At 38.5% G+C, this 23,098-nt stretch overlaps 1 protein-coding gene across 5 annotated transcripts in view; it reads right to left on the bottom strand.

Moving 5' to 3' along the window:
• The window catches only part of GTF2I (general transcription factor IIi), a 78,473-nt gene that overhangs the window by 28,248 nt on the left and 27,127 nt on the right, over nt 1–23,098 (bottom strand). For 2 of the 5 annotated variants that reach the window (XM_075771548.1, XM_075771552.1), the window contains exons 7-14: nt 22,529–22,577; nt 21,767–21,810; nt 20,229–20,306; nt 13,157–13,216; nt 12,332–12,388; nt 9,372–9,434; nt 7,564–7,665; nt 2,677–2,742 (exon numbers count right to left, since the gene is read on the bottom strand). In XM_075771548.1, the coding sequence (XP_075627663.1) occupies nt 2,677–2,742; nt 7,564–7,665; nt 9,372–9,434; nt 12,332–12,388; nt 13,157–13,216; nt 20,229–20,306; nt 21,767–21,810; nt 22,529–22,577 (519 nt within the window). The remainder of the gene's footprint in view (nt 1–2,676; nt 2,743–7,563; nt 7,666–9,371; nt 9,435–12,331; nt 12,389–13,156; nt 13,217–20,228; nt 20,307–21,766; nt 21,811–22,528; nt 22,578–23,098) is intronic. The other 3 variants (XM_075771549.1, XM_075771550.1, XM_075771551.1) reach the window with 3 other exon arrangements.

Here is a 23,098-nt window from a genome sequence, read left to right as displayed (position 1 = left end):
CATGAACCTGGTGATGACTCTTAGCAAATAGACTAAAGAAACCCTATTTCATCCTGTGCTGAAGGAGCTGCACGACAATCACCAAAAGAGCTGTTGTGCATCATACCAGTCCTTCATTCATGCAGATTTTTTATTGCCACCTAGATCACTACACAGCATCAAGTAAGAACAGCTTCAGAGTAACAAAAATCCTGTTTGTTTAAATAAGTAACTAACAACAGGTAAATTTTTACAAGTAAGAGTCTTTATTTCTCTTAAATCAGCAAATGTTTTAGCAAATACTCTTCAGACAGCTTAAGAACATGATCAGCATCACAGTCTGCAGTGAGGCTTCTTAGATTTGGAACGTTACATCTTTTTGCATAGAAATCCTATTGAATATAGGCTTCATTTTTATAAATTAATCTGTATTTGTGAGCCACTATCTTGTACTTACACTAAAAAGTAATCCCATTTAGTTTGCATCTGAACACAAACAAATATATTTTCAGACACATCAGTTGTAATGGATGACAATGACTGACATTGCTAAAACTCTGGAGCTCCAGAAGCCAACGAATCTGAGGAGCATTCTGGGAATTCTGGACATCCTTGTCTCTAAATTGGAAAGACATGGATTCGATGAATGGACCACTCGGTGGATAAGAAATTGGCTGGATGGTCACACCCAAAGAGTTGTGGTCAATGGCTCAATGTCCAAGTGGAGAACAGTGACAAGTGGTGTCCCTCAAGGGTCAGTACCGGGGCTGACACTGTTCAACATCTTTGTCGGCAACATGGACAGCAGGATCGAGTGCACCCTCAGCAAGTTTGCTGACGACACCAAGCTGTGTGGCATGGTCGACACGCTGGAGGGAAGGGATGCCATCCAGAGGAACCTGGACAGGCTGGAGAGGTGGGCCCGTGTGAACCACATGAAGTTCAACAAGGCCAAGTGCAAGGTCCTGCACGTGGGTCAGCACAATCCCAAGCACGACTGTAGGCTGGGCAAGGAATGGATTGAAAGCAGCCCTGAGGAGAAGGACTTGGGGGTATCAACTGATGAGAAGCTCAACATGAGCCGGCAATGTGCGCTTGCAGCCCAGAAAGCCGTGTCCTGGGCTGCATCAAAAGAGGCGTGACCAGCAGGTGGAGGGAGGGGATCCTGCCCCTCTACTCGGCTCTTGTGAGACCCCACCTGGAGTACTGCATCCAGCTCTGGGGGCCCCAGTACAAGAGAGACGTCGAGCTGTTGGAGTAAGTCCAGAGGAGGCCACGAAGCTGATCAGAGGGCTGGAGCACCTCTGCTATGAGGACAGGCTGAGAGAGTTGGGCTTGTTCAGCCTGGAGAAAAGGCGGCTCCAGGAAGATCTAATTGCAGCTTACCAGTACCTGAAGGGGGCCTACAGGAAAGATGGTGAGGGACTGTTTATCAGGGAGTGTAGTGACAGGACAAGGGGGAATGGGTTTAAGCTGAAGGAGGGTCGATTTAGATTAGATGTCAGAAGGAAATTCTTTACTGTGAGGGTGGTGAGGTACTGGAACAGGTTGCCCAGAGAGGTTGTGGATGCCCCATCCCTGGAAGTGTTCAAGGCCAGGTTGGATGAGGCTTTGGGCGACATGGTGTAGTGGAGGGTGTCCCTGCCCGCAGCAGGGGGGTTGGAACTAGATGATCTTTAAGGTCCCTTCCAACCCAAACCATTCTATGATTCTATCCACAACTCCCTTCAGTAAATGGGAAACTGCATGCCCATACAGATAGCAAGAACTGAAATTTGAAATGGAACTGGTTTGTGAAGCAATGGAATGTTGTCCTCCACAGGGAAAAAGGGGATAATCTAATACCATTTGGCCTGTCATGGAAAGTCAGGAATAGCTCTGTATTCAACAGAGTCCACAGGAGATTTTTAGGCTGGCTACGTGCAAACGGCAAAACAAAAATTAAAGCATCAGCTCCTTTCCAGAGCAACTAAAATACTGTGAATCAGATTCTGAACTGTTTTTACTTGGTGTGAGTTACTTTCAGTGGGCTGGTTAAATGTCAGATGATAGTCACACCCAAAGCATGCAATAACTCCAACATCACAAGGTCTGTTCCAAAAGCACTTCCACTTTTCACAGCAGAAGAGCACTACCATTTATTTTGAAGTTTTTGCTGATTTAGTCTGTGATATGTGGACACAAAATATGTTTAGGTGCAACATCTGGAGACAAATTCCAAAGTCTAACGCGTATGCTGCTGCTTCTCTCCAAGAACCATTAACATACAATTGTTGCTTCACTGCAAATCAGTCCTCATCAGAAAGGAACAATCAGTCAGTGGTAACTTCTCCCCAGTGCCATTTTAAAAGATTATTTCACTTAAGGACTCGGTGTAATTACAGGGAAAAAAAGGGCAGCTCACTCAAATGCGTGTGCCCAAGACATGAGCGCACTGGAGCTCCAGGAAACTGAGCATAACTGAAAAATAAAATCAAGTTCTGCACTTAGGTGCCAAACAGGGACCCAATTTTGAAATTACTCTGCTCATTAAAAAAGCCACTTTCCCAAGTTTTAAGTCCTCTAATAATATTTAAACCTTTGGTGCTGTCAGTACCAGTGTGCTTCTGAGCCAACAGGAAGATGCATGCCAAAGAGCTGTGATTTATGGTGTCAAAGGACTAGAGGCAATAGTATGGACAGGAGCGTAACACATACCATATTTTTTTTCAAACAGCTCTTCAACTTGCTTTCTCAAGTCTGTAATTCGCGCGTTCCATTTCTCTGCAAAGAAAAGAGGACATGTCAGAGTACAAATGAAACTGAGAATCTCTTGTAAAATCTGTTATCGCTAACTGAAATACGCAGTGTGTTCAATTGCTTACAGGTGCCTGTGGAGTAAGGAATAGGCTATACCTTAAAATACATGGATACATTCAGAAAGGAAAAGGATAGAATAATATGTTTGAGATTACCTCCAAAACTTGTGCAGATGTTAAATCAAATTTAAAAAAAAAACCAAAAAAACAAACAACTAACAACCATAAACCAGGCTAAAGGCACTTCCAAAAATGGTTTCTCTTTGACAGCTCGGTCATCAGCTCTCACTACCATCAGGGGTAAAGTCAGTTTGCAGTCGCTGTTGTTAGTTATCTAAATCTGGGCACTGAAAAGCTTAATTAGTGAAGCTTGATAAAGCGTGCAGTGAGTACATGAAGTTGTTTTGGCATAAATCTGTACAACTATCTGGGTCAGGAGGCATCGTGCCATCCTCTACCTTAATCCAGTATTTGTCCAAGTTCTGATGTTGCAAAACCATCCCCATAAATCCTATTTCTGAAAGAAGATACAGGCTGCAAGACAGGAGTTATCCAAATCCAATCATGTGTTCCATGGAGAGCTGGATTAAACGACAGAATTTTAACATCTAATTTTCTGCCTGTGACAGACAGCGCACATTTTCACAGCTTTTTGTACTATCTCAATGCTTTTAGGAAAATGCCGCAATTCTTTTGTAGATGGTACCAGATGCTGGCTGGCCTTTTCAGAATGAATTAATAAGCAAGTGTACTTACAGCTTATTTCTTACACCAAAGACTTGAATCTAGTAACTACAGAGGTCAAAAAATGTGGCTGTTCAAGCTATTACACTTCCAGTCGTCAAAAAATTCTTAGATCAGACAAGGCAGAGGATTGAATTTTGAGTCTGTATCGAAAGGGGTTTAAATATTCATTATCAGACCAATGTACGTAACTTTGGTGGCAATGTCTAAGCTTATAGTTTTTTAATGTAATTTCATGGATATCAAGAGAACAGCATGATTCAGATGTGGGCAAGAATAAGACCTTGTTTAGAGGGGAAAGGGTGTTTTGGCATGCTGCCTTGCATCCACACAAACTCTTCATTCTAGTTACCTGGCATATCACCTACATCAATTAACCTGTTTATATTTTGAAATAACATCCTTGTGGATATACCTACATAATTCCTTCTGCCATCCTTTTTACTGCTATCCTGTAGCACACAGGTTCTTAGCTGATAAACATGTCTTGACCTCAATGTTTTCTACTCCTGTGTCACTTCGACCTTGTAGAATTTCCCCCTTTAACTGCAGATGTATAGCCAGATAAAGCTCTTTCTGATTCCAGCTCAACCACTGACTGCATTTTTTCATTGACCTACCGAACAATGGGTTAACAGCAGCTTTACCAGCAAGAGTCAGGAATATATGGCTCAGAATTTACCGGCCTAAAGGGGAAACCCTGCTTTACTCAACAGAGCTGGTGAACATGCCTGGACAGTCCTAGGACAAGGGTTTTGAAAGGCACCTGTGTGACTCCAGATTGTAACCCACAGGAAATTCTCACAGAGTGGAGTTCCCTTCAGTTTATCAAGCTCCGAGGCAGACTCGGCAAACGATCTCCTCTAAAACTCAGGCTGTTTTTTGTTAGAAGGAGAACAGCCAGAAACACTGTCATACCACATTAACAAAGCAACCATACAAAAGTATATAAATACTACTGTTCTGAATATTGGTTGTTGCTGCAATTTTAGGAGAAGCTGCTCCCACCCAGCCTGCTCTCCCTCGGCTTGCTAGCATGCTCGCAAGAGTGTTCCTACATGAGCCATTAAGTTGTCACGGCTTCGTTTTTCTCAGTTACCAAACCTCAAAATCACTGGCCAAATATTCCATGTGGATCTTTTCAAGCAACTACTTCCATGCCCCTCTCCCTCCAATGGAAACACTATGGGGATTAATAATCAAATACACCACAATACAGGCATGTTTATTTGGAATGGTGAATACACAGAGAATAGCAATTGAAAAAAATCATAGATTGGCTCACATTTTGATCAGCACATTGTTGTTGGACGGGTTTTTTTAGCTGCTTTTGTATTTTACGAGTAAATGGCCAAGTTAAGCTACAGAGGTATTTAAAAATTCAGAGGCGTTATCAGGTAACTGGCATGATTTTTAATCAGATTGGCAGCACTATTAACCCCTTAGATTCAGACCAATTACTGTAAAAACATTCTTTTGTCCCTCGCTTTATGCTCAGTAGCAAAGTTGAAGACATAGCGTAAAGCTAAGCTGATATTTTGTTTTGGTAATCGCTCTCTGCAAAGCAGTTTAGTTTTCCTACAGGCACCAAGAGAAGTGGTGGTTTCCTTCTATTCCTGTATATACACATTCTGATACATGGAAAACATCATCCCAATTACTTAACAATCTTGAAAACTTCCCCAGCCTGACCACAACCTCTTCAGTTTACCCCATTCTCTGCTCCAGATAACATCCACTACAGTAGGGGCAATCTGCACAGCGCAAACAAAATGATGCTCACAAGCACATTCCTGTTCCCATCAACATTCCTATTCCCATCAACATGCCACACAGTATTCTGTGGGGAAATAAAATGGAAAACACGCAGCAACTCTCAGCATGCTGCAGGCTGGCAAAACCTGCGTTCAACAGCGTGTCATAAACTATACATACTTTCCATCACTGTCACAGTGAGACAACAGCTAAGGGGACTTTTTTTCCACTAAATTGGTATGACACAACTGTAAGACACAACTTCAAGCTTCTGAGCTTTTGATAAAATCTCTAAGAAAGCAAAGAAACGTTGTGGGAAGAGATTTTTACTGACAATGTCAGTTCCTTTCAGCAAAGATATTTTTAATCTTAAATAGTTGGTTCAGAAATGTTTTTTAAATCCAACCTCCCTTCCCAAAGATTTTTAACCTTTATCAAGCATTTTACCAGACACTTTTCATTCCTCACCCTGGTCACAATTACTTTGTTTTCCACTTTGTTTTCCTGTTTACACAAAACTTAGAGCACAGCACATTCTTCACCGTTTCTTGGGCCACTTAGGGTACCTGATCTCTGCCTCAATCAAGACATACAGGAAGTCTCTCCAACTCACAGCTATCAAACACCTGGATTGCATCACTGTTATGTAAAATACTGAAAGTCCTTATGAGACAAGCATCTATACCTCTTTTCCAGTCTTCTGAGTGCATGTGCTTTAGTTATTCTGCAGCTATTTATGACAGAATAGACACCTCCTTTCTCCTGTCCAATTATTTAATATTAGACTTCATTAGACAAAGGTACAAAGCCTTCTGAAATGTCCAAACAGCAGCACTGCAACTACCAACAGTTGCTCTGTTATTACAGCAAATGAAGTCTATTTCTCCAAAATTTCTCACATTCATTTTGTGGTTTAACCTGACCTTGCACCACCGTAGAGATACCACTTTCTGTAGGTGAACCCCAAAAGTGAATAGGAGGGGCAATAACCTCACTACAGTTTAGGAAGCCCAGGAATAAACATCTCTGAATAACCCATGAGCTGCAAAACACTGTATTCTAACTGCTCAGCAGGTGGTTAAGACCAAAGTTTTCTTGAGAACAGCCTAGAGATAATCTACCAAGTCAACTCAGAAGCAACAGCAAGTAGGTAAGCTGCAAGGTGTTCTTTAACTGGTGTTTCAACACTGCAAACTCAACTCAAACATTTATCATCCTCATATTTTATTACCTTTGTTCTCTGTGTGTAATCAACCTCACCGTTTATTCCCTTCAAACACTGCTGGCCTGCCAAGCTTAGACACTGTTTTCTACTGAAGGAATACATTCTAGCAAAAGCCTCTGCAGTATTAACTACTCAATCTTCTCCTCTACTAACGTTGCCATTATGTTCTCCTGACCCAACCAAAATTAACTAATGCTACATGTGGAACTGCCTATTAGTGTTAATGATCTTTTGAGACTAGAGCTCTCAACAATGTTTTATTCATTTTAGTTGAAATTAGCATGAAATAACATGTTTCACACAAAACAGATGTCAGAAGAGGTTCCATGGGGATTTTTCAACTGACCTCAAATCCCAGGATTCCTAATAAACATCTCAAGCACTGTGCCAAAGGACATATTCCTGATTGCGCAGAACCTTATAGAAGTACACAGCTTCATGGGATATGTGCCCAGAAACCAAAACACAACAAGAAATAAAGGAGATGTATGGGGCTGCAACAAATCACATGGGAAATACCTTTAACCAGAATAACTACAGGGTGCAGATGCTTTTCTGCAGTGAGAACTCTCCATAAGGTATCACGAAAGAACACTACCAAATAGACCCCAGCTTTTTATGTGTCCACAGGGACCAAGGCAGGCTACTTGCACAACAGAGTCATTTGGTTACCTTCCCAAACATGCCTCCCCTCAGCACATCTTCAGTTCACAGCACATATGACGAAAGACCAGCTAGACAGGCTCCTGACCTCCGGTTTGCCATAATTCAGTACCCTAGTGAATTCAGTCTTATCTTCTTATCCAAGAAATCAGCTGACAAAAATCTAGAATTATTTATATTTTATTAAATTACTTGCAGTGTCTGTTTAGATGGTCACTCTGAATAGTGAGAAACAACAGACGTAGCCTATGATGATGATTATACTGCTACAACACATCTACAAAGAACCCTAGGCTCTTAAATGAATACTCACACTGGTGTGTCTCCCTCCTGGAATGTGAAGTTGTCTAATACCTTTTTATAAAACAGACACAAAATAATCTTTCATTTTTATCTTACCAAAATTGAACTCTCTCACTTTTCTTCTCCCAGTATTGGTAGCTTCATTAGCTGACTCAGTGTTCTTCGGTCTCTTGTTAGGGGGCAAGTAGTCGTCATCATCTTAAAGAAACATAAAAACATCACTGTTTTAATGTCCAGAGAACTCACGTGCAATGCTGGAACTACTGTGACTTTCAAAGCTCTAATGCAAGTATTGAACTGTGCTTTATCAGCGCATCAAATTTTGCAATGAATTACTTATCTGAGTAACTTTACAAAGCTACTGGCCCGTGGAGGAACAATTTGCACAAGAGAGCCAGCACAAGGCATAAGGTAGCAAAAAGCAGAGCTTCTTCTGTGCTTCCTAAGGAAAGCAATATTGTGTTCTGAAACATGACTGGACACCTCATGATCATAAAATGACCACATGACAGCAAAAGAAATCAGGAAATAAATTGTGCAGGTGTAGACTACATTTTTTGTCTACTTTACCCTTCCACTAACAAGTCTTGAAACATAGTACCTAAGTTTGATCTCGAAGAGCTCAAAGGTGCTAAAACCAGTTTCAAACCAGTGTAAAACTGATGGACGTGGCTGAAATTCACTTAACAGGTCAGCCCTACCTCAAACACACACAGAGGGGGAAAACTGCAATCCCCAGGTACTTTTCAGTGAGCTGCTACTTAGACAGTTACTTCCCAATCCAAAACACTACCTTCCCTACCAGTTAATGAGTTTTTAAGACTGTCCAATTACCAATACCTGCAACACTAGAGAAAATAAATGGTTAAAGCAGACAAAGAAAATTAAAGTTTATTTTCTATACAGAACAGCATCTGCCCAACCCATCAAGGGCACGGTTTACTTAGAAAGAATAATATTACACATTGACATCTCTTGCACCTATGCAGCTGCAATATATTCTGTTAGAGAAAACCTTTTCAGAGCATTTTTACTTTTGTAGTAAAGGCCTTTACATATAGACAGAACTTAATGACTATTCCCTTATTACCTTTTCTGTTCAGGTAATGTAAGAATTATTTTAGTGCTGGATTATAAAAAGGTGAAAGTAATGCCAGAAGTTTCAACTTTGTCCCTCAACGCATTGCCTAATTTCTAAATAGCTAATTTGGTGGTCGTAATCTTACCCATTCCAGAAGCAAGCACTGTAAAAGCCAATCTCAGAAGTGTTTTAAAGCAGTTACAGGACATGTAATTCACAAATATAAGAAATACAGCTGACTTCCAACCAACATCCTAGCATGAAAACAACATGGATACTAGTTAGTGGCTTTAGTGCCATTTAGATGAGAAAGGGAGGTGGGAAGTATAAAGGTTTTTATCTCATATTTATCAATATTTGTCAAATAAATTGAAGCTTCACTTAGACCACCCATAACACATCATTTCTATTATGGAACAACTCTTCCCATGTTAACTAGAAATTATGTATAACTACAGTATGCTTATAAAAAAACATGTTATTCAGAATGAACAGTGTAAAATCTTTTTAAAATCTAAATTAATAGCTATTAAATAATGAGTATTCTTCATTACCAATGCTTGACAAAAGTGTGTGAAAGATGCAAATCTCTGTCACACATCATTTCAAAACCGCCCCAGTAAGTCCAGTATGCTTCCGTACACTCTGGTTTTGTAAAATGTTGGACTAGATACGGTTACTAAGCAGTGCGCGATCCAAACTGCAGTCAACACTGGCATGTAATCTTACTTACTCAGTGCCAAGCAATGCAAGCATAGTAAAACATTGGTTTTGGACATAAAAAATTCCCAATGGACTGCAATCAGTGAACTGGAGAACTAACCTTCAATGGTGACCTCAACCTCCGGATCCTCACTCGTTTCTGAAGGGGCATGCTGGGAGGAATCTGAAGGGGGAAAAACAGGACTGCTGAATGATGGACACAGAAAAGATTTTTAACCAAACACTCTGTGTTTCTCTATTTAAACTAACACTTGTCAAAGAAGCCCCCCGGCTTATTGAAACGTTTTGCATTCACAGTGTGCAACAAAAACAGAAGCAAAGATATTTTACCATAAGCCTTTAAGCAATTCTAGACAAGGGTATGGAGGTGGGGATTATACTTGCTAAATTGCGTGTGCAGCAGCGCAGAGTTGGTGTTAATGACAGTAGGAAATTCCTTATTCTTGGGTTAATAGGATTAATACAATCATAAATATTTTCCCCTTTGTTATCAAGGATTACTGAAAATATAAACAAAGGTTGGGTGCCCCTACACATGATATATTTCTTTACCATTTATACAGACTCATAATTGTTGCACTTTAATGATTTCCATAACAGGCTGCAAGGCCAACAGTGAAAAATAAGAGGGAAATTCATAATCACAATGCTTTCGTTGGGGCAGCCTGCACCAACATAATAAATAGGATTAGGCCTATCAATATTCAGTGGGAGAAAGAGCAATTTGCATTTTACTGCAGTAAAGTTAAAAAAAAAAAAAAAGAAGTTAATTATATTGGAAACTATTTCAAAACTAAGTAGCAGTGCATGAAGGAATATATTTTAATTATTCTGGCAGAGTAATGCTGCGCTTGTGCATTTTGAAGAGTATCTTCTGTCAGATCTCTGTAAGCTGGAAGTATGATAGCACTTTGGGAGCAAGTCTGAAAGAATGTCTGTTTCAAAGGCTCTTCATATGATGTCATGTATGGCAGAGATCCAGCAGTATCTACTGAGGCACCTCAACTGGAGTATATTCGAACTATGTCAAATATATCTAGTTCACAGAAATCATAGTGTGATGCTTTGATCTAATTCAGAGTGAGTGCTGGGTAAATAATAGCAAATGCAAAACACAGCAAAAAGAAAGAATAAGGAGGTAATGGTCTTTTAGTAGACATGAACATAAAGTATGGTCATAAAATAACTATCACATCAACTGATCACTTCAAACCTTTTTTGAGAGCATCAGAAAAGTTAAAAAAAAAAAAAAAAAAAAGAAATGCAGTTTTTGGAAACTTAAGAACAGCCACAAAGACTGGCAAATAGTCCATCTAGTTCAGTACCAAATCCCTGAGAAATAGTCATAATAAAGAGAAACATGCAAAAATGTCCAAGCAGGTGGTAACAAAGTTCTGGAAGAGAACTCCCAGATGGGACATTTCTTCTTAAGTCATATTAAACCAATGGTTTAAACACTGAAGTGATTTTTTTTTTAATCAAGTATTATCATCACTAGGTATTTTGTGATCTTAAAGACACACAGCTCCTAAGCAGCAGCCTTCTTCACAGTTCGAAATGTTGTCATTCACTGGGACCATCTCCAGTTTCTCAAATGTGATTCCATTCCATTTAAAACGATTTTGATGCACATAACCTTAACTTTCTGATCGCTGAATTTCAATCAAACCATGCTCCCCACACATGCAATCTCACTAAGACCTCAGACACCTTTCTCAGCTAACAGCTCATCTGGGGGATTCCGGGCACAGGTTAATTTTGCCACTTTTTCACCGGCTTGTCAAGGTTACTGGAGGGGAAAACCCAGTGAAAATCCCCAGTGATATCCACCAAAAAATATGTTCGTACATCTCTCTGATGTTTTTCTTTGCAGGAAACAATCATTTCTGCAAATCTTCCGCATCGCAGGCAGTAGGTTTCAGACAAACTTTCAGAAGAACTTTAAATGCCTATTAAATGTATTCTTTAATAACATTTAGAAGGATATACAAAAAATCCAAACGTTGTCATCGATTTTTCTTTTGTACTCATTTTTGTGAGGGTTGGCAATAAATAATTTCATTTTACAGAATCCAGACAAGACTGCCTACACTGTATGGCTATTTAAACAACAAATTAAATGTAAGTTAGATTGTTACCTGCAATTTTTAATCACTGCTTATAAATCTTTTCATAAGTACTAAACTTCACAAATAACAGGTTTATTCTGTTTAGCAACGCCAGGCTGCAACTCGCAGCATATCTCTTAGAGAAACTTGCAAAGGAGAACAGAATTGAGAAAAGGGTGTAAAACAAAACCATATTCTGACATAAAGGGCCACACTCAGCACCTGTAGCTATAAAATTCAACATAGTCAAAACTAAAGCAAAGCCAGCGTCTTGGCCATTTCATATTACACTGCCCTTTCCTCAGGCTTCGCTTCACGGTCAGGCATAAAGCCACGGCATTATACTTAGGAAAACAAAGTACCTAGGGTATCTCTTCTCAAATAAGTAGAGTTAATAGTGCAGTCAGCAAGAGCAAAGAACTTTATTCTCCTTTATCAAGAGAAATGCTTTTCAATTTCATGTAACGGTACCTTTAACTCTTCAACTATGGTGATATTTACCTTCAAAGCAAAACTAATGGGATTTGCAAGAATGAGTGTTGCTGCTAGCATAACTTGGCCTTAACATCCAAAAAAATACTCACGACTCAGGTTTGAGAGTCAGGTGCTTAGAATGAAGCTAGCAGCAGAATGATGTACTTCTAACATCATGTCAAAGCATTAAATGTTGGGTGACAAGCACCTTACAAATGCAATTTATGATTTAAAAGAATGACAACTCCCATCACAACTTGTTTATAGTAAGCCACAGAGCACCATGATTTGGGAGATTAAAAGCGAAACAAAGCAAAAAAACCAACTCCAAAAGCCAACCTTGTGGAAATGTGAAAAAAAAAAAATGGTTGGAGAAGATGTACAACTTTAATTAAGGTGCCATCTTTTCAAATATTTCTGTAAAAAAAAATCCAATTATGTTAAATTATTCTCATAAAAAACATTTCAGATCTCTAACCTTCCACTGGTATTTCCACATCTGTTCCTTCACTGCAGTCGGAACCCTGGTGGCTTCCTTTAGACAAATATAAAGTAAAAAACATACCATAATAAAAATACAAAAGGAATTTTTAACACTGACTATTCAAAGCAAGGATTTTCATAAGTGAAAAATCCAGAACTATAACATTCACACAAACAACACAGAGAAGGCTCAACTTCCGCATCTTAAATTCATGACAGCGGGAGCACTCTGATGAAATTCACAGGTTGAAATGCAGATTAGTATTTTCTAGTGTTTGCAAATGGGCAAACTAGTATTTTTAATACAGACTGTAAGAAGCTGGGAAAAAAATGTACAATTTTGGAGTAAATTTATTTCAGATATCGTTCACATACAGTGAGGAACTCCTTCCATTAAACACAGACTTGCCATATACTTTGTTCTGTATATATCCATTCACCTCACACACAGCTAGAAGAAAGAAATGATGAAGTTGTACTTGTAATACATAAGCACAAGTCTATCAAATGTGATAACCAATTATGAAACAGACTGAATTTCATGAGAAACACATTGACTTGCACAAATTAGTACTGCTTTAGTGATCAACCTGATGCTCCTTTTTGAATTTAGAAAAGGAAGAAATGAGATTCCCTTCTATATGTCTCTCTACTTGGACACCTGAAAATTAAGGCAACTGAAATTTTCATTTCTATTGAAGTTTTAGTTCCAATACCCTAACTCTTACTTCAAATCAAGGAAACAGAACCTTGGAAAGTAAAACTCACACATTCAATTTCCAAAACAGATGTGAGAAAAAATAAAAACTAAAAGACCTACCTGTGTAACTTTTTGCGAGAGCAATTTTTTCATCCATCTCTGATGTTTCAGAAGGGCCTGCTTGGGAACAAAATGAACAGCTTTTAAATTGTGTCTCACAACAAACACATTTTCCCAGTCCATAGAGGAATTTGCCAAATAATTCTTAACTTCATATATCGTACGCTCGTTTCATCCTTTCTGTAATGCTGAACTTAGGAAAGACCTTGTGAAAATATTAAGATATAAATCCTTACTCATCCAGTTCAACAGAATAAAAATGTTGAGGGGCTAATGGCAGGGGTGTGCATTTCTTGGACTACTGAACAGGCAGAGACTCATGCAGAACAGCAAGTTTTCAATTTTTTTTGGTGTTAAACTAATTTTAAAATATGAAATGTTGATGGTTCTGCCTTTTGTCAATGAATTTTTAATCAGCTAAATCTTTTTCCTGTTTGTTAAAATCTGTATTCCTAGGGAGTCCTTTTTGACTTTAAAATTTCCACTTACATTAAACAGACAAATTCAGAGAGATTAAAATAATTTACGACACTTCAAGGTTGTTTGCTTTTCATCACAACAGCTCTTTTGATGGCTATATACGGACTGCGTTAAAAAGGCTGTTGCAGAAAGCAGCACACAAACGACACTTAAAAGATTAAATTAACACCCCTAAAATCCTACTGCTTAATGCTTTGGCACTCCTGCAGTTACACTGAAAAGAGTGAACTGCTTACAGCACAAATGGCTTCACACTGAGCAAGGGCTCATTCTGTATCAGAAAAATAGCACAGGTATATAAAACTAATATACGTGTGCCATACCACAATGTATAGGACTAACTGGAACTGAACTAATTGTTCTGTGTAAATCGAATCATTTGCAAAAGCAATCTGCAGAAGATCATGCACCTCCCCAGAAATTATGGCCATTTAGGGGTAGCTTTAAAAGTGTATCAACAATGAATATTAATAGCTTCACAACAAAAAAAAAGCTACTGTTAACTAATAAGGCAAGTGAAATATTTTCAAGTCATAATTTCAAACACACAGTAAGAAAAGACAGAAAAGACTGTTGTCACAATCAGACTTAATGAGTATTTCAGTTAACTGAAAGTACATATACAGTACCAATACTGTGAGTTACTCAAGAAAATTAATATTTAGGGATTAATTTTTTTAAAAGAAAAACATGATTATTAGGTAGTTACAATAATGTTTGGTTGAGCCAGTTCTGCCTAATTTGATAGCTCAGATTTTCAAAGGGATTTTAAATTAACAGGATTTCAAGTGAGGAACAAGGTTTGTTGTTTCACATGCATTTCTTCCAGTAATGCTGCTTTAAACCCCTCCTGCCACTTCTCCTTTGCTGGGGGCGGCGTTTGGGGGTTTTTCCTATTTGCCCCTAACTCTGAGGAGCTCCACGGCTGCAGACGGAGTGGTACAGGCACAGCCGGAACCATAGTCCCAAGATGGGAAAAAGCAGGGGGAGGAAAGGGAGCAAGGCAGAAGCCAGAGGTGCTGGCGGTGCTCTGGGCCACACCAGCAGAAATCCTTATACTGGGATTTGCAACCCAGTGGGAATAGAACACAGTCTCCCTGGGCGTGCTGGGAAACATCTCCAAGGACTAAATTTGCTTTTATTTAAATAAGCACATTCAGTGTATGCAGCCAGACCGGAGTGTCATTTCCTAAGAATTTTTCAGACCACGCAATTATTATAATTCACAACACACTGACACACAGAAGCATGCATCCCATTATAAGCAAATACCCTATTATAAGCAGATATTTTCGTGTTTATTCCTTAATGCAGAAATCCTGACAGGATTTGTTTTACCTACATATTCTGCAGTAGTCTCTATATTGCATTATCTTCACACCAGATACATGCTGTGACACAAATTGAAAAGGAAAAGGGGAAAGTCTTTGACACATTCAAACTTGAAGAAAGATTTCTTTAATTAAAAAGACACACTTACTAGGCTTACAGGCCCTGGGATTAAACACTGAAAATTCAGTCCCCTCAGCTTTAATGTCAATAAAAACTACAGTACCTGTAGTAAACCCATCAGATTTTTTTAAAGTGACCCACACAGATTATTTTATGAAACTTGAAGCTTTTTTCATTCACATTATGAAGCTTTGACAGAGGAAAAAAAGCAGCATGAAAAAATTGTTTCAGAAATAAAAAAGTGTAAAACAATATACTCTGCTAGATTAATTTAGTAAAGATTAGAAACTGAAATTTAAAAGAACTTTCAAAGTTCCACCACCAGGAGTTATTAACAAAAGCAGATACATTTCTACTTTACTACATTCATGCACATAACAGGCAGATACATACACATCACATTACTAAGAAAAGCCAAAACCAAGTACAGTGGTAACCAGATGAAAAAAAAAATCCATCTAGGAATAAAAGTATGAGGAAATCACAAAAAAGAAAAAAAGAAGAAAACCTGAGAGGTAAGAATTTAATTCCACTGCAGCAGGCATAGCAGAGGAAGCATGGTCACAAAGGTGGGAGATTTAATTACTAAATTATACATTAGAAGTAAAAACTTGTAGTATGGTTGTGTCTTGGAGTCTAAACTATAAGATTTGTAGGCAGAGCTAAGCAATATCACCTCGTATGAGAAAAAGCACCAAGTTCACTCTTCAGGTAACAGTCAACTAACTCTGCTACGCAACACAGGCACTCAGACGTTGTCTAACACTCCGACTAAAACTTGCTCTTTCGTGAGCCGATAAATACCTAATAGACCACTGCACCTAAATCCCACACTTGGGCTGGGATTCTGCATAGAAGTGAAACCTGTGTAAAAGATGGCTATTGCCATAAATCGCAAACTTCCGAGATGCCGGTTACAAATATGTAATTTTTTACATGCTAACAATTTCTTTAAACACAGGCAGAGATGCCATTCCCTCCAGAGTCACAGCTATTCCTCTGCTACCCACCAACAAACCATTTACTTACCTGACTTCACATCTCTCGGCCTCAGTTTCTAATGGATTATGTCCCAACACTACACAGCCAAACCTGTGCCACTTGGCAGAAGCAACAGATGGATCATCTCATGGATTAGCATCATCAGCGATGCTCACTTTTTTTTCCGCTACACAGATGGCAGCAATGTGAACAATATGCAATTACCCGGTTAATATCGGAATGCCTTCAGGAAGCACATGGTGCTTTTTTGTTTTCTCAATATATTCTCTGGAATTTCTTGGTTTAAGATAGTATCTACACACTGAGTCTCACACTGTGGTGGTTAGAGTACTGCCAGCTAGCTTTAAATTTGACTTAATTTACAGTTTTAGCCCCATTAAAATGGACATTACTTCTAGTATTCTGGGAGATCTCCAAAGGAGAAATATTTTGTTGTTAGATACACACTGAAAGATGTTCACGACTTTCAATGTTCCAGAGTGAGAACAAAAGCACAGTTTGTATTCACATTTGAGGCTTTTCTTCCAGCAGAAGATATTTTCAATCTCATTTGGTTTTGGATGAATGTCCTGTATTTTAACTGCCTCACTCTAACATTTCCCGAAATTCCAAAACTGATAGAACTGTTCAACCATATGGTGAACAGTGCAAGAGAAAAGATGTCAGGCAGTTGTTTACTCACTTCCAAGCAGTTTATAAGCTAAACCAGTCAGTTCATTAGGCAGCAGTTTATAAGCTGAACCAGCCAATTCACAGGACACCCTTTACAGCCAGTTCCTTCCACTTCAGTTCTCTTCAGGTTTTAACTTCAAGGCATCAGTGGTAACTGAAGACCTGCATCCACAAAATTCACAGGATAACACACCACTTTCGGGAAATGTTTGGTCCTTAGTCAGCAAATTACTCAGTTCTGCATGCGCTATGTCTCCAAACAGCCTTGCTTTACTCTGTGCTGATGAAGGGGATTGAAGATGGGATGTGTCCCCAAGGAATTTTCTTAGTGTATTCCTGCTTTGGAAATTGGGAAAAACCAAATATGTATAGCTCTTAATTCTGTTAATCGATTCAGAGTTGTTCTCATTCTGGCACTGATGGTATTTTTGACCTCTTTTTTTTCCATTAAAAGTCTTTAAGTTACCCTGGGTCTTGCGGACAGCCTTCTAGTAAGAAGCCAAGATGTGTATCTGTTACTGTCCAGCACATTTACACATCAGTTAAACAGTCTCCTGACTGTGAGGAAGCCAGCACAGAAGCGAGGAGGATTTATAGACACAGAGATGTATTTGCATTAACACAGTACAGAACACACGCCCTGCTGCTTGGGCGTTCGGATCAGGCCTTGCACAAAGCCAGCTGCTCTGGAGCTTGGGCTGAAACAAATGCCGGTCCCTCTGCAACAGCCATGGAAACAGATCTATTCCCCAGCATCGCAACGTGCGTAAGCTAAGAGTACAAACCACATTTCAACCACTAAAGTAAGAAACAGCATTTTTACTAACATTTCTTTTCATAAGAGCCATAATAACTGTTATTTATAGATAAGGTACATGCAGAAATATTAACTATGACACCTGGAATGCATTATTTAGTCCTGTGGATCTCTGCTCTGTACTTTTCATTTAGTCAACAGTCAAAGTCTGGACCTTTCTTCCAGAACAGGTTATCTTTGGTGTCACCCAAAGCATTTAACTCTGCGGCAACCTTCACGTTTGTCCAGGATACTGGAAAAAAACCCCAAACACTCACTGCCATACTGCTAGTGCCCACTGATGGAAAATTGCCTCTAATACTCTGTCAAAACACCCACATGAAATTTTTGATGGCTAAAGTCTCTATTTCTCAGTCTTTTTACTGTGTACTGCTAAAACATTTCTAAATTTAGTAATTCAGTATTAACTCATAGCAACATCCAACTGCTGCGACCTACTACGTGATAATAAGAGATTAAAAGAACATCCACCTACAGGTATAATTTTCCCTCTGATTAATGGGAGAATTTTGTGTGCCACTGAGGCACACAGCGCTTTGGTCAGCATTACAGATTTATAAGAGGAAGCCAACACTCAGAGAAAAAACAGTAATAACCATGAAATTTCATCAGTAAACCATTTTCTCTAGGAAGTCCCAATCAGATTGCTGTTCTCTAACAGTTAAGTTGTTTCTTCTCATAAATCAATAAGCCCAGCTTCTGCTGTGGAGTATTTTTAGTAAGAACTATGACCCTAACCATTTTCTTTATTTTGTCGCATGTCTCCACGAAAGCAATGCTTGAGCAGACTCGTGTCATTCCTCAGGAACACACCTCAGGATAACTGTACTCTTCTAAGGTTCACTTCTCTGCACAGCACCATCATGCACACACAAACAAACCCCTATACGTCTCAAATTTATAGCTCTCTGCACTTCGTACCACCTTCGGCTTGAATCTGAGTGGTAGCAAGTCGAAAAAACGAGGGGGAAGCTCTTTTACTCCGGGGAAGGCAGCATGACTTGACATGGTAATGTCTTTTTGAACTCACAGCACCCCATCACTTCTACTAATATACTCAGTTTTGTCTTGTTTTAAAAGCAAGTTTGGAGAACTACATTAGGAGAGGGGGAAGGGAGAATTATTAATTGAGCACCATTTTATCCTACAAAGATACCATATTGCTCTTCACCAATCAGAAGATTTAAATTTAGAATTCTGTAAAAGACAACAGAAATTCCTCCCCCTCGAATCCACATTGCTTATACTTCACTATGGAAGCATATTGTATAAATGGGATTCTTCAGCTCAGACAAACACACTGCAGTACAATGGGTTACTATTTTGTAAGGAAGCGATTTCAGTACAGACTCTCTTCAAAGGGCATTGGATTACACTTTGGGCTATTGACCAAATCCTGACATTGTTTTTATGCATGAAATGGAAAGCCACAAGGGACTGAAAAGCAAAAAGATGACAGGACTTGGCTTTGGAAGGAACAATGACTACGTTGTCTCCAAAAAAGTATCTCTTTTTACTACATTCTATCCTGCCTGTAAACCCCTCCATCCCCCGAGGCTAGGCAATGTACAAATACGAAGGAGAGATAATCCTAACACCAGAGAATTCACCTTTCCAATTGTGAACTCGAGTGGTGACATTTTGCTACGCTGTACGGTTAAGATCTCTCTGAACAGTGCTCATACCATACTTGAGGCGTGCCAGTACTGAGAATATTCATTCTACAAACCTGTAGTTAGTTATTAAAGCACCTTAGAAAATAATCTCAAGAATCTTTGTGTCTAAACACGCACAAAAATGTTATCTCAAGAATATATAATATTACAGAATGAAAGGATGTGCTGGTTTGCACTTCATTGTTGAACATGCAGCTGTCCTTCAGAGATGTGTGGCAGCTTGCCTATGCTCCTTTGTATTGCTCAATTAACCTAACAACAAATGCAAAAAGGCTGAAATAATAAATGTAGGGTTCTAGTTATTTTATATTGCCATTTATAATCACAACTTCTTAATTACTGTTCATTTTAACCTAAAGAAATAATGATTTCTTTTTTCCACTCCCAGTTGAGGTTAACGTGCAGTATTAACTGGATACACAGAGATGAGGCAAAGCAACTGAGATACCTTAAAACATACATAAAGCCCAAGCCACAGACCTCACGCGTGTTGTTATGCTTTGTCTATAGCAATAAACCTTTCAATACGATTTTGGCACATACTGGCCATTCCATACAAGAAAAGTGATTGATACACTATAAAAGTTACTGAAACTTTAAAGAAAAGATTCAAGCGGTGCTCTACACAGCATCGTTATTATGCTTTATTTCCTGCTTAGAGAGGTCACTGGAATTAGAGTCTGTACACTGGATCCTCAGAATAAAACCACAAAACAAGCAGTTCAAAAGACTCCTGGAATTTCTCCTTCAGCCCAAACACACGCATATGGGTATGGCGAAGCTGTACTTCAGGTCTTTTGGTATTCTTCAGAATAACTTAAATGATAGCCAGCATGGCAATGTTGTAACCTAACAGAGCTAAGTAATCGCATATTTAATGACCAAGAGTAAGTAGAGAGAGGCACAGAGAAAGCAACACTTAAGCAATTAACCTTTTCATGAGATAAACACATATGAAAGTCAGTATCATTACCTGGAATATTATATTGGTAGTAGTCAGGATCATCTGATTCCTCCTTCACTGTTACTGTTGCCATTTTCAATGAAATTCCTGTAGAAGCAACAAAGCAATCAAATGTGGAAACTAGTAATAACCAGATTCTTAAAAAAAACACGCAAACAAAACACCCACCAAGATCCTAGCTGGTCTTTATTAAAAAAAAAAAAAGAAAAAAAAAAAGAAAAAAAAGGAAAAAAAAGAAAAAAGAAAAAAGAAAAAAAGAAAATAAATGCTTTTCAGGTGCTGAGACACTAAACAATTGTTCAGCTAAAACAACGGTAACTAAGTGCCCTGTTGGTTTCTTATGTTTCAGTTCGGTCGCTGTCAGAAGGGATTCAGGATTGAATGCGTCCCTACAAACTAGGCATCCTTACAAATGCTATCTCGGATCCGAAGAATTAAAAAGAATGGTCTCCTTCCTTTTTGCCCACTACCACAGACAAAAAAAACCCAACCCAAAACACATGTTAATACTCGTTGTGCTCAAAGTACTTCTAGACTTCCTCCTGCTGACTCCTCTGTACAGTCAAGCTCAGATACAGTCTGCATCAAACTGTGCTGCTGATGGAGCAACACAAAGTTCCTCAACTGCTCTTGGCTTCCTTCAAGTGAAATATCCCCTCCATAAGCCTTCACAGCATTCCCTAAAATGTTTTCAAAACATTCCGACAAAAGAATTCCTTAAAATGCCCAGAAAGCAGCACCAGAAAGAGTCTGGGACTCACTTGACAAAAAGCTCAAGTTAACTCTTTGCGTACATGAAGCTAAACATTAACCATGAAGGGTTCCCAAACCACAAGTTTAAAGTTGTAAAGCATAAAGAACTAGAGCAAAAGACTGGACTAAACATAAAAACTTAATTCTTATACAAAATGCCGAGCAGTGTAACCCAACCCAAGAACAGGGAAAGTTAGCAGCTTATCTCCAGGCACACCTGCCATCTCACTGGTTTTAATGGGATTATTTGTGCCTTTATCTCCAAGCATACACTTCAGCATCGCTCTGTGCAGATCACAGCGCCTTGCTGGATCATGTCCTACCTGCGGGGGAACTTAGCAATGCTTGGTCGGTCTTTTAAACACATTTGCTATTTATTTCCATTTTAGCTAGAAAATGGACATTCTGTCATTTTCAATATTTTAGTAATATTAACAAATAAATCAAGTTTTTCTCTCCCCATTACGGATAAAGTGATCTTGAATTAGAACAAAATAAAAACCAGAGAATTTTCTTCTTCTCCATTTTAAACTATTTACAAAGATAAATTATTTTAATCTAGAAAATTTTACACATTCCTCCTCTTAGAAATGGAAACATTTGGCTAAAGTTAAATACTTGGTAAAAAGGCCAACTGAAAAGTGGGCATTTTTAAGGAAAGAAGTTTTTCTTTCTCACAAAGGATGTATTTTTGCTGGTTTTTTTCTTGGAGTTTCCTATCTTTGACTTAAATTCAGCTTTCTGAACAGAAACTCTTGTTTGTTTTCCAAATAAGGGCAAAATTTTGAACATACCAGAATCCTCATTTGGTTCCGTTTTCACTTGAATAGGAGGACAACTATGAAGATAAACAAATCAAGCACATTGATATTATCAAAAACAAGTATCACATTTCTGCAAAGTTCCTCAAGCTTTACAGGTTGTCAAATAAAATCAGTCTCCCAGTATTTTATTTTTTTTAAACTTGGAACACAAAAGTAAAACCACTGCATCTTAACTTATCTGATTTATTTCAGGGGAATTGCCAGCAATCTCCCATCCCTACGTTTTCAGGACATACACAATATTCAAAGCGTGTTTACCATTTAATGAGAAGCAAACTCAGAAGCACAGAAACACCTGCCATTTTGCTCCCCCTTTTCACATTAACCATTTTTTTTTATTATTCTACATATAATCTCTTCATTTGCTAACAAAAAAAAAAAGTATTTTATTTTTTTTAATTGAGGAGAGGGAAGGAAGCAACATTACATCTGTTCCCCATCACTTCCATATCATAAAACATGACAAACTTATCCCTGACTGACAAGACTATGAATTAAAACACTCATTGGGCTAATTAAACCAAGGGGAAACTTCACCATCTGTTTAGTTCCTAACAGTTTCCCCACAAATAACGGTCAAAAGAAAGAAAATTCAACTTCATGCTTTGTATAATTCCAGGCAAGCAAAAGTTATCCAAAGGTCAGCTGGAGAGAAAAAGCACATTAAGAGAAAGACAAACTACATGAAAATACATAGCTGGTAACAAAAAAACCACATTATTTTAAATTCACCTTCCACCTGGAGGTATAATTGAATGTGAAGGATCTGTCACATGAGCTCCTGAAAGTTAAAAGACAATCTTTGAATTTCCTGTACTCCATTTGCCTTAAATACAAATTGAAAATGTAACATTGATTTCATGAAGCAAAAACCTGTTCACGTTTTACAAGCATATGTGCATATTCTCTGTATGCACAGATAGGAAGGTAAGATCTCTCGTTAAATTGCTTTATTAATCTATAAAGCAACACCAATATAAAATTTCTTCAAATGTGCATACATCATCATGTTTTCACTCCTGTATTTCATGATACTAAGTGAAAATCTTGGGAAACAAAGTTAAACAGATCTCCCACCTGAACTCTGCTAGAAGGAAATGGATTGTTTTAGAGAGATTCCAGCTTAGTCCTAAATTACAGCTAAACACCAACAGATTACATTTACAGAAAGTCATTAACCACACTGAAAGCTTGCCTTGCTTTTTCAACAGATATCTATTATTACCAGAATCTCTGAAATTTCCCACTCTCCAATCTTCCTACTGGGCACAGGCAACACATTTCTAGTTTTACTAATCTGGC

The sequence above is a fragment of the Balearica regulorum genome, chromosome 19, assembly GCF_011004875.1.
Source record: "Balearica regulorum gibbericeps isolate bBalReg1 chromosome 19, bBalReg1.pri, whole genome shotgun sequence".
NCBI classification, from domain to species: Eukaryota; Metazoa; Chordata; class Aves; order Gruiformes; family Gruidae; genus Balearica; species Balearica regulorum.
The sequence above is the reverse complement of the archived record's forward strand: the minus strand, read 5'-3'. Positions and strand labels throughout refer to the sequence as shown.